The sequence below is a fragment of the Cydia fagiglandana genome, chromosome 22 (genome assembly GCF_963556715.1).
Source record: "Cydia fagiglandana chromosome 22, ilCydFagi1.1, whole genome shotgun sequence".
NCBI classification, from domain to species: Eukaryota; Metazoa; Arthropoda; class Insecta; order Lepidoptera; family Tortricidae; genus Cydia; species Cydia fagiglandana.
This window is the reverse complement of record NC_085953.1, coordinates 13,701,505-13,716,156: the sequence shown is the minus strand read 5'-3', so window position 1 is coordinate 13,716,156 and position 14,652 is coordinate 13,701,505. Positions and strand designations below refer to the sequence as shown.

The following is a 14,652-nucleotide window of genomic DNA, read 5'->3' as shown; positions in this document are numbered from 1 at the left end:
CACAAGTGAGATAGAGTTGTGATCTCGGTTTTGTTTTGGTTCGGAGCGGCGTTCGGCAGTTATCCCGATGCGCCGGCCGCCATCTTGGATAGGAGCCAAGCGCGATGCGAGACTGAAACTTGGGCCTCGGTCTTCGGTTGACGTACGTTGTAAACAGAAAGTGTCTATGGGTAGATAACTACTTTCTTTGAGTCATGACGTTGTAAGTACGCTGCGTACGGTGTCAACCGGTGACAAAGGTTCTAGCCCCCGGAAAGCACAACGTAATTTTTTTTTTTCAATATTTATTAAGATCAATTGGAATCGGCATTTTACCTAATTTCTATGGCGTACGAGTAGGTACAGTCGCCATCAGATATATCCCAGCAGCCATGGCGCTCACGAATATCTGAACACGCCTCTATTGTCAAGGCGTTAGAGTGCGTGTTCAGACATTTTTGAGCACCGCGGCCGCTCTGATATATCTGATGGCGACTGTAATATGTCAAATAGCGAGCCGCATCCAACGGCGGCATTATATCTCCAGACATTATAATGAATCTGTCAAAGGATGTCAATGGAAAGAGTAATGAGAGTGATTACCTTCTTCTTTCCTAACTTTAAAGTAAGATACAAATAATGCGTTCCAGGGGCTTCCTTGTGGCTCATATTCTAACTAGATTTCCTGTAGGTACTTGGTCTTTTCTAGATTTTTTTGCGACTGACTTACCACGGTCCACGATATTATGTTTATCTAAAAATTATATGTTGCTGTTAGGGCGCTCTTATGCGTAAACTTAACTTACGGATACGTCTTTACAGAAAAATCTAGAAAATAAATGTACTATGTTAGGACCGTGATTTGAACTTGGAACTAGTTGCGCTAAAATACAGAAAACGATTGAATGAGTTTTCAAATGCTACGGTTGTTATGGTGAGGCAGCATTCCTGTAGCAATGCGGGGTTGAAGCCACAGACTTAAATATTTAAGTCTGTGCTTGAAGCATTTCATACTCGTTTCTATCAATAGCTTGTAATTGTACTCCGGAATACTTTAGTTTTAGTAACAAGATGATTGTGATATTGTGTGATCGCTCGCGGGTCGAGTGTGCGTGTGTGTGTGACACGTTTCATACGTTTCCATAGGGTACAGGCCCGCGGTGGAACTTGACTTTTAGATATAGTGTGAGAGTGTGCTCATACACAGATAAAACAAATTTTTGAACCAAGACATGCTATGATATTAAGGAAACTCGAAAAATGTCTTCGTCCAAGAAATATGTCTTATATTATCTTGAGCCAAGAAGTAGTTTCTTGTATCAAATAACAAATTATCAAATAAAAAAGGTTAGTTTTGATTCGATATGCTTAATCTTGGCCCAAGTAATAAAACTCTTGTCACAAGCTTTTTAATCGTGCATTTTGTGAATTTAACATTCTTGAACCATTTGTCAGATTCTAGTAGTCCAAGGTATATAATAGCTTGGATTGGGATGTATCAGTAGAGACATACCAAATGTGTCTTGTTTCAAATATTTGTTTTATTCTGTGTATATTTTGTATAGTTGTTACAGCGTTGTGCCATACTCATTAGGATTACTTTAGGTTACTGACACATACATTCTAATAGCTCAATTGCTGACAGCGACCAACAGACATATCTACATAAAGACACTACATGAGACATGAGCACGAGCTTCGAGGAATTACTTGGCAGCACTATTCGCCCACACAACCTCCCCGAGCTTTGCATGTAAAATATAAGAGTGAATCGCAAAGAAAAACTTACATAGTTAAGCACCTGTAATTAGTCTAAAGTTAATTGATTCCATTGTGTTACGACAGTTAAGACATTTCTATTTAAGTTAGATGCATGAAAGTGTGTTAGCGTATGCTATACACTTCAGTAGCGGCGCGTCAAACATATCCATAGGCAAGCCGGGGCTAATTTGGCTTACATATTTCCTTTACAACTCTGCTCAAACGTCCAAAAACAGGCAAGCCGGTGGGAATCGGCTTTTATGGACACGCCGCCACTGATACGCTTATATGTGTATGAATTAAGTACAATATAATACAATTTACATAGTTAATTTTCGTAACACAAATGAATTAATTAAGTTTAGACTAATCACAGCTTCTTAATTGCGCGTAATTAATTACGTACATTTTTTTTGCAATTCACTCATATATACCTACTGATCGATAGATATACCTAAGATGTTATTTTGTGTAATTATGACTGTTGGTGGCTGTAAAAGAGTAGGTATAGTAAGCATAAAACAACAACTTTGTATTTCCACTTTATACAAAATACTAAAGTTAAATCTTTATGGCTGGCTATACTATTTAAAGCTCTGTTATTTATGTTTTTATTTTAGCTTGGTGCTTTAGACATCATCTCAGGGGTGTAGCCAAGATGACCATCGTTCGCAGAGAAACGAAACGTTATGTCTCTATCGCACTAATAGCCTAATAGGGAAGAGTGGTAGAGAGACAGAAAAGCATTACATTGTCGTAGCGCAAACGATGGTCATATTGGCTATGCCCCCTATACAAGTTGTGAAGTAAAATTGTATCATGATGACAACATGCACCAAGCCGGTAACATAGACTAGAATAATAAGACGCACAAAGTAGTATAACAAATTGTACGCCTACGTTTAAGGTTCCGTCACACAGACGCGTTTTCCGCGCGGGACGAGAGCGGGGCGCGCCGCTTTTACATATAAAACGCTCACGCGCCGCCCGGAAAACGCGCCTGTGTGACGTAACCTTTACTGGTTACAGAATGGCCAAATGTTATTGCATGTGTTTCTTCAATGGGCATTTTCTATAAATACGTATGCGTTATATTATGATGCCAGGCGCTTATTTCACTAACTTGACAATTGACACCTGACACTCATTGCCGTTTCACACTATACAGGGGCCCCTGGGCACATAAGAATTTGGGGCCCTTTTGGAAAGTAAAGAAAGCTATTAATTAAACTAACATTTTCCTACTATGATCTTCTATTTATTATGGGTAATCAAATATACTGTTACTGTCTGTCCCCTGGGCACGGGCTCCCTTTGCCCTTATGGTAAAGATGGTGCTGCTGACACTGACAATTTCCTCCACATTTCTGGATCGGTAAAAGTAACGACGGTGTATAATATTGTCATCAGTGTTTACTTGTTAAACCAGCAATGTACGGTGAATTGTCAATGTCAGGTGGCAATTGTCAGCGTGGTGAAACAGGAGCCAGGCGGGACAGCGCCATCTTTTTTAGCTGTCAACAGATATAATGCACTACTTTATGCCTCTTATATTATTCTATCGTCTATACTTCAACTGCAGGGTACGCAAGCCTGAGGGCCTACCACGAAAACAGAAATTCGCAAATTGCCGGGATCTATCTCTTTTACTCCAATGAAGGCGTGATTAGATTGACAAAGATGCCCGCAATTTGCGAACTTCGATTTTCGCGGTTATGGCCCTGACTTGCTCATAATTTATTGTTTTGGGATAACCAGGGACGGGCTTAAATATAATTATTGTTAAATAATTTAATTAATGAATAAGTGAGATATCTCCCTTGATATACAATAGGGTGGAGCGAAATTATTTTTTTTGGATTTTGGTTTTCTAATAGTGACAAAAATTTGCCTTTAGGGTTTAAGGTAAGAAGTTATTATGACGACTTTACTATCAAAAGGGAGTAAGTGCCTCCGCAAGGTCAATGAACTTTTGTATGAAAAATGTTTATCCTGTATATAGCACCAACTTTGTTTAAGGATTATTTGGATTTAAAATGACAAATTTAGTTTTTTTACTTATTAGTTATTCTTTTTTATTTAAAGTTATTATTTTAGGTGAATAAAAAGTTCTCTCAGGCATTCACTTCTATAGTAATTATTGATTATACCAGTAGTCAAATATGGGCCGTATTCACTTCAATGACGTATATTTGAAATATAGTCAAATTGACCCAGTAGAGGTAAAAATGTATGTTTTATGTCTTCATTATATCAGCGATGAAAGTGAATCCATGCTATTGCAAAATATCAATACCAATTTGACGAAATTTCCTGTGAATTCCAGTTTTCTATCTGATGATTAAGCGGAGGAGGGATACATACCGCTTTGGCCTTAAATATTGATTATAATATTATAAATACACAATTATATTTTTTTAAATATTATTTTTCTGAATTATTTATCAAAGTTGATTATTTTTGTTTCAGAAGACACTTAGTTTGTCGTTGTATATACTTTTATTGTAATTAATCACGTTTAATAACTTGTCGTCCTGAAGTGGGTTATACGGTGAGAAGAGTGTAGTCTTCAAATATATTGCAATACTTTTTATGAAGTCAAAATAAAAGAAAAAACTCTTTTAACACGTAAATGTATTCCAATCTACATATTTATCTAAAATAATAACCTTTTAAAAACAAAGGAAAACAATATTTAAGACATACGTATGAGAGTAAAAGTTGCTTGCACTCAGGTAGTGTTCGTGGTTTCTTCTTAGGTATTTGAAACCATTTATTATGGTTTATTTAACTGGAAAATGGATAATATCGAAGAAGGAAAACATATTTTTATGATATACAATAATCAATACATACACATCATGTTTTATTTTTTTATTTCGGTTATATTCACTTAAGCGATGTTGATGCTGCCCGTATGGATTTTCAAGGCCCATTTCATCAAGCAATAATTTTTTTTTATAAATTGGTACTTATATTTTAAATAAATATTTGTTTACTTAGGTGCTTACAATAACTGTATAATTAAATATTTAGGCAGGAAATAAAGCTTTATATCATTTTTGATGGTTACACACGTGTCACGTTTTTCCACTTCTTTAAATATTTTGAAGGCGATGCGGAGGCACAAGATGACGTCATAAAAAAATATAAAAAATCACACAATATACTCTCACCATAAGACAACTTTTCCGCACTATTAGAATTGAATCTACGAAAAAAAATTTTTTTCCATACAAGCGCGCTCCACCCTAATATACAAGTTGTTATTGTATTTAGTTTGTAAGTGAATCCTCAGACGTATAATATTACTTATTTTACAGATAATATTTTGTTAGATATTTGTTTTATAAAATATTTAGTAGAGTGCAGCTACGCGGTGTGCGTATTTGACGACTATTGTTGTTTTATTTTAAATGAATATACAATTTTATACTATTGTTTTCTGTTTATTTCTTCTCTACTTGTAATTGCAGTTTAAGGAAATTTCTTAAAAATCTGTTGGTTTTCCTTAAATTATGCTTTAACTTTCTGGTATCCTGGTAGAGAGTGCGGTTGTAGGATGTAATCAGTGCTCTTCCGACAGTTATGTAGGCGGTTTAGGGAAGCGTGGCGGCCGAGTGCATCTGACGTCTGACTTTCACGCCGCAGCAGGCCGCGGGTTCAAATCCTGGCTCGTACCAATGAGTTTTTTGTAATTTATGTACGGAATATCATTTGATATTGACCACTAGGTTTTCGGTGAAGGAAAATATCGTGATATTACACTGCGTACATCGGCGAAAGAATTCACAGGTGTATGTGAAGTCCTCGACCCGCATTGGGCCAGCGTGGTGACTATAGCCCTGACCCTCTCGCGCTTGAGAGGAGGCCTATGTGCCCAGCAGAGGATCAAGAGGGTCGGTATGCTGAATTATTATATCCATATCATTTATTTTGTTGTAAAGTCATGTACCATTAGGGAAAAGGGCAATTACCCCCGTTCTGGGTCATGGTTTGTCAAAAAAAAAAATTAGTTACTAAGTACTTACAAAATTGAACAGATTCATCATGACTCAACTCGTTGAGAACTAATCTAGCGAGCGCCTTATCATCTCTGCACTGTTATCAGTTCCGTGGGGACAGATAAAAACAACATCGTAATTATAAAATAACATCATGTATTTATTGCCTTTAGTTATCAATATAATTTATAATAACTTGTATAAATTGCTATTCCCAAATATTCGGGAACAGCGGGGTGTCAAGAGATGACCTGAGGTGCCTAGCTACTAAAGATCGGTTTACCTAGGATAGCGGTGTCGTCATATAGCGGCCATCTCCATACAAAATAATACGGCTAAATATGGATATCGTAATATTTTGTATGGAGACGGTCGCTGTATGACGGCACCGCTATCCCAAGAAAACCGGAGCTTAAGTGATACTCGTTTGAGTGGTGCAGCAAACGCAAACATACCTACGCTTTATACTTAAATGGAAATGATGTTGTATCTTTTCTTTTCTGCCATCCCGATATGTAGTTAGTGTAACTTATCTATTGGCGATAGTGGATAAAAAGATTTTCATTTGTCTAGGCGCCCAGAAAGCCAACTCCCGCGGTGGTGAAGGGATCTTTATGAGACGGATGGGGTCTCCAGTGGTCGCAAGAGGTCTGGTGGCCGGAGGGGGTCTCAGGAGACCTCCACCTTCTCGCGGACCTTGCGTAGGATGCTCTGCAGCTCTGACGCTGACGTCGTCTTATACTGTAAGATAAAATATTCAAAATTTTAAAATAACTTTAGCAAAGTAGGTGCTGTGTTATTAGAAACAACTCCAAAAGTCACACAACACACACTAAGTCAGCATTAATAGTAACGGATTAATGGAATAATTCTCCACAGTTCGCGTTCAAAAGTATCTGTCACGGCACAATAGACTTTCTACTAAGGTACGGTAGAAGATTTTTCGTACCTTGTCACAGTGGCAATCAATATGAAAGTCGCTAGAGACCTCATAATATTGTCACTGTGACAAGGTACAAATAAATGTATCCGAAATTAAAATTTTTGACTGTAGATAGATACCTAGGTAAACATATATCTTTTTTTAAGCTATTGGAGAATGGTAGATACTTTTGACGCGTACCTATTAGTCTGATCGGCTATTACGTTTGATGCTAACTGTACAAGATTTAACACTGATGGGGTCCGATTGAACTTCGACCGCTCGATTTCGTGTAGGTATTTCGTTCAATAATATCTCCACTATCAGGCATTTAAATTCTACTGATAGAGGTCAAAACGAGTGGTCAATACCATTTGATTGCAAATTTCTATCGCAAAAATTATCATTTCACCGTTTTCCACCGATTTGCGAGTGACGAAATCGAGTGATCGAAATTCATAAATCACCCCTCTTTTTTTTCAAGTTTAGTATTCTCCGTAGTCGTGACCTCATGTCTGAGGGACGTGACTCCCATGGGTTACTCTTCCTACCACTGCTCTCCAGGCCTCTCGATCTTCGGCCATCTGCATTGTTGTCTGGAGCGAAGTCTGGGTAATATTTTGTACCACATCTGACCATCTACTGGGTGCACGCCCTCTACTGCTCTAGTTTAGTATTAGATATCGGTTTAAGCGTAAAGAATAAACAGATAGACAGACAGTTGAAACAGTTAGGTACTGTCGTAGGTATTTATAATATTATTAGCAAGGATTTCATAAAAGAACCCAGAATTACATTAACAGGCAGATTGTCGTGGTAAAGCTAGTCGTACCCCGGACACGTTCCGCTGCACCAGGATCTGGCTGTAGAGGCGCTTGCCCTCGTCGGGGCCCAGCAGCAGCTCGAGCTGCGCGCGCGGCGTGCTGAACAGCGCGTGCCCGGGCACGCGCAGCGCGCGCACCGCTGTCGCTGAGAAACCTTTGGCTTCTAGCCATTCGGCAACCTCTTCGGGGTTGGATTTCTGTAAGAAAATACGATGCTAAGACAGTTCAAGAACTTGCATGCGAATTTCGTTACTTTGATTAGATTGACTGAATTCATTGTAGGTACTCTGTAAGCAATATGTGAATATCGAAAATTATTTATTTAAATATTTATTCTAAACTTTATTGCACTAAAAAAGTACAAAAGGCGGACTTAATGCCTTATGGAATTCTCTGCCAGTCCACCATAGGGCCAAACAGAAAAATGTCAAGGTGGGTGCAGTGAAAACCGTTTTGAAGCAAGTAAGTATTTCAATATTATAGGTACATGCAAATTCATGAAGCGTCTAACGGCTCGGCCACGACATTGCGCAACTTGCGACGGCGGCAGCGATAACCAAAATTTGGAGCGAGACACGGCGATCGGACCTTTGGTTCCCACCTATGGTTGTCACTGCCGCCGTCGCCAGTGTCGTAGCCAAGCCATAGGGCGTCTAAATGGGGGCTTAAGCCGAGGATTTACCTTGCACAATTTTTTCAATTCGATCAAGAGACGATATATTTAATAACTATTATTACAGGTTCGTTGAAATGAAGTTAGCAGTGTTACCTGGTGGATAAACACTTCAGGCGTCTTCTTGAACTCGAGGAGCTTCCTCCGCTGTTGGATTTGGGGCAGCACCTCCCGCAGTTCATCCGCGAAGTCTCCGCCGCTGGCCGCCGTGCTCACTGCCGACTTCGTCGCTGGAATCAATGTGGAATCAATAGCAGGCGTGGCTAACTCGACGATTTCGTCACTTTGCAACAGGTAGCTAAAAGTAGTAAAAGTACATGCGTTCCACATCAATTTTGGTAGCTAGCTATAAGCCGCGCGTGGCGCTGTCGCCACCTAGAGGCCATATCTGTCGATCGTAACAGACGCGTTTTGTTAGAGAGTGAGTCTTCTGTACCTAGTACTATTATTTGTTCTGTGTCAATAGTCAGGTTCAGGTAAGTAAGTATCATCATCATCACAGGCCTTTCCGTCTACATCATCATCATCATCATCATCACAGGCCTTTCCGTCTACCGTAAGTGGGCATTTCTCAGGAGGGCCGTTTTTACGTGTCCGAGGCAGTAATTGATTGAATTTACTGTTCAATAAATCTGAATTAATTTAGGCATGATCTTCAGCTTATATTCTGTCTGGGACACTATCAAATTATTTATTTATTATTTATATAATACAAGAAAAAGAAATTCAAATGCCAAAAATGATGTTCGGTGGGCGTGTCCCGCACCCAGATTTTATGAAACAAAAAATTATTACTCAAGATGGGGCATTAGATCGGAGTTATTACGGGTATTCACGCATAGGGTATTAGTTAGCTTATCATATTCTTTATATCACAATAATGTGCTTGCTCAACACATTGAATAAAACCAAATTTACGATGTGTCCCGGGCTAGTGACTGATATCGGTGTAATTTGCAAAACATGTCAGTACTCCTTCAAAGTTGTAGACCAGGAACTCAGTGTCTCATACATAGTATGCTTTAGTTGTGCCTTAACCGTTGAATAAAGTAGAGGTACAGTCACAGTACAATAAAGTGATTTTTTAAACGTTTTTCCGTCCTTCGCTGGGTTTGGTCCTATGTTTTTTTGAGATCGGTGGTGCAATTTCCTCCGAAAGTTTTAGTGCAATTATCGTTATGTAAGTGATTTAAGAAGTCATTGAAAGTACGTAAATCCACCATTATTACATCTCCTCTGTATCGTTCATGCTATTTCTGTAATTGCTAAAAAGCGATTAATTTTGATGTCGCTGGTGTTGATTTCCCTGGTTTCGGTGGATTTTTTGACCACCGATATCAAAAAAGTGATCACTGAATTCAAATCCTGCTTTGTAAACTAGTTTGTTGTACTAATTTATCATGTCTAAAAAGTGAAAGATACGTTGTACAAACGTAAAATTATGTTTGTAAGTAAATTATGTCGTAGTAGGTACACAAAATCACTAGTTCACTATGAGTAGTTTTTTAAACCAGAGGTATAGACCCAATGTTTCTTTCTCTGTCTTGATATTCTTTTCCAACCAATTAAGTAAATTATGTTCGTTGTCCTCTATATCATCGGAGGCCCTACACCTCGATACCTTTAAACATGTCAGCCATGTTAAATAAATATAGTCAATTAGATCCCACTTCTTTTAAAATAACTTGTGTATGTAAGTACTATGCAAGGTGAACCCAAGGGACAGGATGTACAGAACAAGGGATTAAAAATAAAATAGCATTCTAATGTCGAGATCGCTTCAAAGGCACTGAGCGTACCTACTGATCGATATTTCTAAAGGATAGCCATAGACACAAATTGAAGACAGCAAATGTTTTAACAATCCTCAATGTCTTATGTCTTTGTCAACAACTTTGTTACAATTTAGCTCAAGTGTTTGAGGGTGCTGGAGATCATAATTAATTGGTAATTGGATCTTCAAGCATTACTCGACTACTTCAAATATTATAGTTTTAAATTGACGGAGTTCACGCTTTTAAACTCTTTTATTAAAAAAATACTTGTTTTCCGTATTGCATCATATTGCTTTATAAGTACATTAAATATTTAATGAGCATTGAACACCACTCAAGAGTGTATTGTTTATCGGGTGCAGGTAACATAAGTTTTTTTTAGATGCGTGTGCAGTCGGATTGCGTGAAACAAACATCTTCTCCTTCATGGATATAATAATGCAATGAATAAATGATTATAATGTGCGAATTTGTGGTCGACAATGTCGACATGTCTGAAACTCGTTTCAGGACCACACATCACCCTATTATATGAGGCCAGTCATATAGTGTGGGATATCTTCTAGAGATGTTGATTTACAAGCCGTAATTTGGTTATTTTAAAATCTTGAGTCTATATCTATTAAATTTATGTAAGCTTTCGAGATCATTAGCCTTGTTACATCGCTTATCAACAAATAGGATTGAAAAATATGATTAAAATAATTATATAATTGAGATATAAAACCTAAATGTGATTTTGGTGTCAGCATTATTGAATTCGGTGACGCAAATTGATTTCAGTGCCTGCACATGATTTCGGTGTTTTTTAAATCTCAAATATCTTGAAAACTATAAGGTTCTAATGGAGGCCTCCACTACCAATATTTTTTATATCAAGGGTAGATTTTAGGAAATAAACTCGCATATTATATAAGTTAAAAAAAAATTTTGGCACCGAAGTCAGGCACCGAATGTCATCTCTGAGAATCGCCCAAGTATAGTTGATAGTTAACTAACTTGCAGGCCAATTCGAACAATAAGATACTAAATACTAAATACGCGCGAGTTCGAGATGTTACGTAATAGATACGTAATAGTTTAGATCTCAACTATATATCTTTTGCAGCTCGATTCGGGTAACCAATGTCACTTTCACGTTAGGAATATCGTAGATAAATCATTTTCGGATCTGGTCGTAGGTACAGTTGAGAGTGTTGAGACTGATCGTAACTGGTATAATATAATATTTTATATCGAGACCGCTATTCGTACATTGCAACTGTGCAATCAATTTTAAAATTCCTACTTAATTAGGTATTAATTTATTACTTCTGTCTCAAAAAACAATGGTGGCAAAATGTTATACCTGTTTAAAGAATAGGTACCTAATAACACACATAAGTATACCTATACTTATCTCTTTAAATCGATCACTTAATCATATCTTATCGTAATTATTTTAATTGCAACCAGTACGTGCATTAATTGTATTGTTAGTGATTATTTAGCGTTACTGAGTACAAGGCGTGGCACTGTGCCTCGATATTGATGCTTAGACAAAAGGTGGCCTTAATGCTATAAGACCACATCTATCTGTCAACTGTTGGGCAAAGCAGATAAGTAGTAGATGTGTTACTCGGAACAAAACCGTGGTAGAAATTTGCAGACTGTGTAATTAAGAGTTGTAGAATTTAACTTAGTATACATACTCGTACAGTTAGTATTAGACTACTCACACTTGATGGTGTCAGTGGCGACAGGCGCTGGCGGAGGCGGAGGAGGCGGCGGCGGCGGCGGCGGAGGCGGAGGCGCCTTGTCTGCAACACACTCTTCTGTACTCTCTGCGACCAGCCAATAAAACATTGAAGACAACGACGACAAACACTCACCGCTATTACAGTCACACAGTTACACCAACAGCACAAGTTTGCAAAGACACAAGTAGCAAAAGAATTTTGCACGGGTCTCAGAACAAGCACCACCCGGAAGCTATCTTATGAGTTTATTTGAAATTCTCCACCATCTCACACTTAGCTATGCTAGCACTTAGATCGCTAGTAGACACATCTCTGTGCCTTAATGTGCTGTGTCTGCCTGAATGAATCTACAGGTCAAACTTATGAAAGGTTGTAGCACGAAATTTGCTAGCTTCTGTGAGCCTCATAAAGTTCCTTTTTGCGTAATCATAAGATCTGATAATTCAATTTAAAAGGATTTTTCGTCTGACTTTAATTTACTTTGAGCATTTGTTATTGTAACAGATAATCTTTTAGTTTAGGTACACGGTATAATTATTTCTACCTTGTCAGACTAACGGGCGTTAGAATAACTAAAACAAATCGGCAGGCATTATTAGGGTGACGTAAAAGTATTATGAAGATCGTCTTTTTTGTTTAGTATAAGTAAACAATCTTTGGATTTGAAACTACATAACAGTGTTAATGACCGTTATGAAGGCAGCCATAATATGATTGTAGTTATTAGCGTTAACGCCAAGCTCCGGGGCACCCACGTAAAGCCACAATTATGAAAGCACAAAGTACAAACGTATGAGAATCGACAAAACGTAAGAGTTTAATGCCTTTACGCGAGATTCCTCAGGGAGAGAAGGGCACAGGGAAGGAGCGAAGCACAAATAGACACACACAAGTTTCAATAAAAAATTTAATGTAAAAAATGTATACAAACAAGGACTGAGCAGCTAGCCGCTCCGACAATATATTAGTTAACATTTATAGCCTTACAATTTGTATCTCGTACAATAAATATATAGCTGCCTATAGAATCTGACTGAAATATAAAAACAATAGTCTAACGATACGTATACTAATTTGTAGAAATGTAAGCTTCATACCAAAACACGCACTCGCACCGCACCGGCTCGCATCAAAACAACTGCTTCAATACCAATAACTTACAAAAGGCTTGAAGAAGAAGAAATATTGACTGAAATTGCAATCTTCTCATAGGTATGTCAAAATTGACATCGCAGTTAAGTCTTTATGTGAGAATTTCATGACAATATCAAAAAAAGCACTAATGCAAGGTGTCGTTTCGATGTGAGCCGACGACAGTCTTACAGAAAGAACGATTCAAACGACACTAGCATCTACTGTTTTCGCATTAATTTTTTAGCGTTTGTGTTCGTTCTGTTCTGCAAGTATTGGGACTACATGATTTGCGGCACTGGATGCATTCCAGAAAAATGCAATGCGTCAAATGACACACGATTGACAGGATATTTGTCGTTAGTGATTTCTGATTTCAGATTAGGTGAAACCCTAGTGAAAATTAATTTGATTGTGAGACCCTGTAATTATCTTTAATCCATTGTCTTTGTCTACCCAAGTGATATTATGCATCCAGTGCCTCAAATCTTCACAAGTTTATATTTGTAAGATATAGATAGATAAAGATAAGAAGAGGTGGGGTCTTCAAGACATAACTGTAATGTCATAACACACCGATTTCCTCATTATCTGACAATAATAGTCGTCAAGTTGCAAACAAAAAACAAATAAGGGCTGATGGTTCGTTCGTTCGTTAAGAGTTTTGCTGTAAGCTTGTGCGCGTGCAAAATCGGCTTGCCATGAAGTTCTGTTTTAGCGACTACTTCTCTCTATCGTAAGGACATACATTAGCACACACACACGGACAGAAGCACATACGCGGGCTCCGATACTTACTAGCCGACGATAGATAAACTACTGATATGTTATTTATAATGATTATGCGTAAAATAAGTCTGAGCGCGGGCCACTTTGGTTCGGGGGCGCTTATTGCGCTGCACAATCTTTTGAGCCAAAACCTATGCCTGATCTTTAAGATTGTTAACAAAAATCGATATAACTATAGATATCGACCGCCTGTAAATGAATACCCTGTTTTTGACAGACATTTTAAGAGGTTTGTAAATAATCGAAATCTAAGTATTGTTGGTTTACAAAAATATGCCTCCACGAAAGATCTTTTTCTCTGACTGCTCAGCTTTAATTCATATGAATATGACAACACGTCGCAAACTTAGCACAGGCATAGGTCGAGGCATACATTATTAAAGTAAGATCTATTCATTGTACTAGATGTGTAGGTAGTCTAATAAATACATGCTTCGAATTTGACAGCTAATGTTGCTGTAAATATATTATTATTATGCGGTAACTACTGTTAAAAGTGGCCAATTCAGTTACCACTAACGATACAGCGTTATCTTTTTCCATGCGGGTTCAGGATTTTTTTAGGCCACAGCGTTGGCGGGTAGCGCAGCGACAATAAGCGTCCGTTCAAGGCCCATCACAAAGTAAGCCTCATTAGGGTTCCGTACCCAAAGGATATTTAGACTGTTCAAGAGCTTTCATGCGATTTTCGTTACATTACGGTAGTGAGCAATGTATGGATATTGCAATGTATGTTTTTGAACCGTCTAAAGGGACTTAGATCAATCAGTATTAGGTATCCGGCTGCCTTTGACTTTACACATCTAGACAATCAATAAATGTTAGTTAAAGAGGAAGGAGCAGTCAGTCTCGGCTAGAAATATCGGAACTCGCCCTTCTTGCCGAGGCGCTCGCGGCGCACCCAGTCGGCGTTGGCGTCGCGGCCCTCGCGCGCCTCGCGCCTACCCGCGCCCGCCGCGCCCGCGCCCGCGCCCGCCGCGCCCGTCGGGCTGCTGCCGCCCGACCCCACGCCGCCGCTGTCCTGCGGGAAGAAACCACCATTAACACATTGTTGA

The 14,652-nt window shown here is 38.5% G+C and overlaps 1 protein-coding gene and 1 long non-coding RNA gene across 5 annotated transcripts in view; both read right to left on the bottom strand.

Annotated features, from left to right (window-relative positions):
- Window positions 1-4: 4 nt before the first annotated feature.
- LOC134675609 (uncharacterized) lies at window positions 5-5,177 on the bottom strand. The gene is made up of 3 exons (XR_010099778.1): window positions 4,991-5,177; window positions 792-3,559; window positions 5-131 (listed from the first exon to the last, which is right to left on the bottom strand). It is a non-coding gene; the product is annotated as an uncharacterized LOC134675609 (long non-coding RNA).
- A 1,173-nt stretch (window positions 5,178-6,350) lies between these two features.
- LOC134675412 (epidermal growth factor receptor kinase substrate 8-like protein 1) overlaps window positions 6,351-14,652 on the bottom strand; it is a 35,870-nt gene continuing 27,568 nt past the window's right edge. For 2 of the 4 annotated variants that reach the window (XM_063533642.1, XM_063533645.1), the window contains 5 exons: window positions 14,543-14,618; window positions 11,657-11,737; window positions 8,260-8,393; window positions 7,499-7,687; window positions 6,351-6,485 (listed from right to left, as the gene is read on the bottom strand). In XM_063533642.1, coding sequence (XP_063389712.1) covers window positions 6,414-6,485; window positions 7,499-7,687; window positions 8,260-8,393; window positions 11,657-11,737; window positions 14,543-14,618 — 552 coding nt within the window. In that variant the 3' untranslated portion in view covers window positions 6,351-6,413. Of the gene's footprint in view, window positions 6,486-7,461; window positions 7,688-8,259; window positions 8,394-11,656; window positions 11,738-14,542; window positions 14,619-14,652 lie in introns of all 4 variants that reach the window. The other 2 variants (XM_063533643.1, XM_063533644.1) reach the window with 2 other exon arrangements.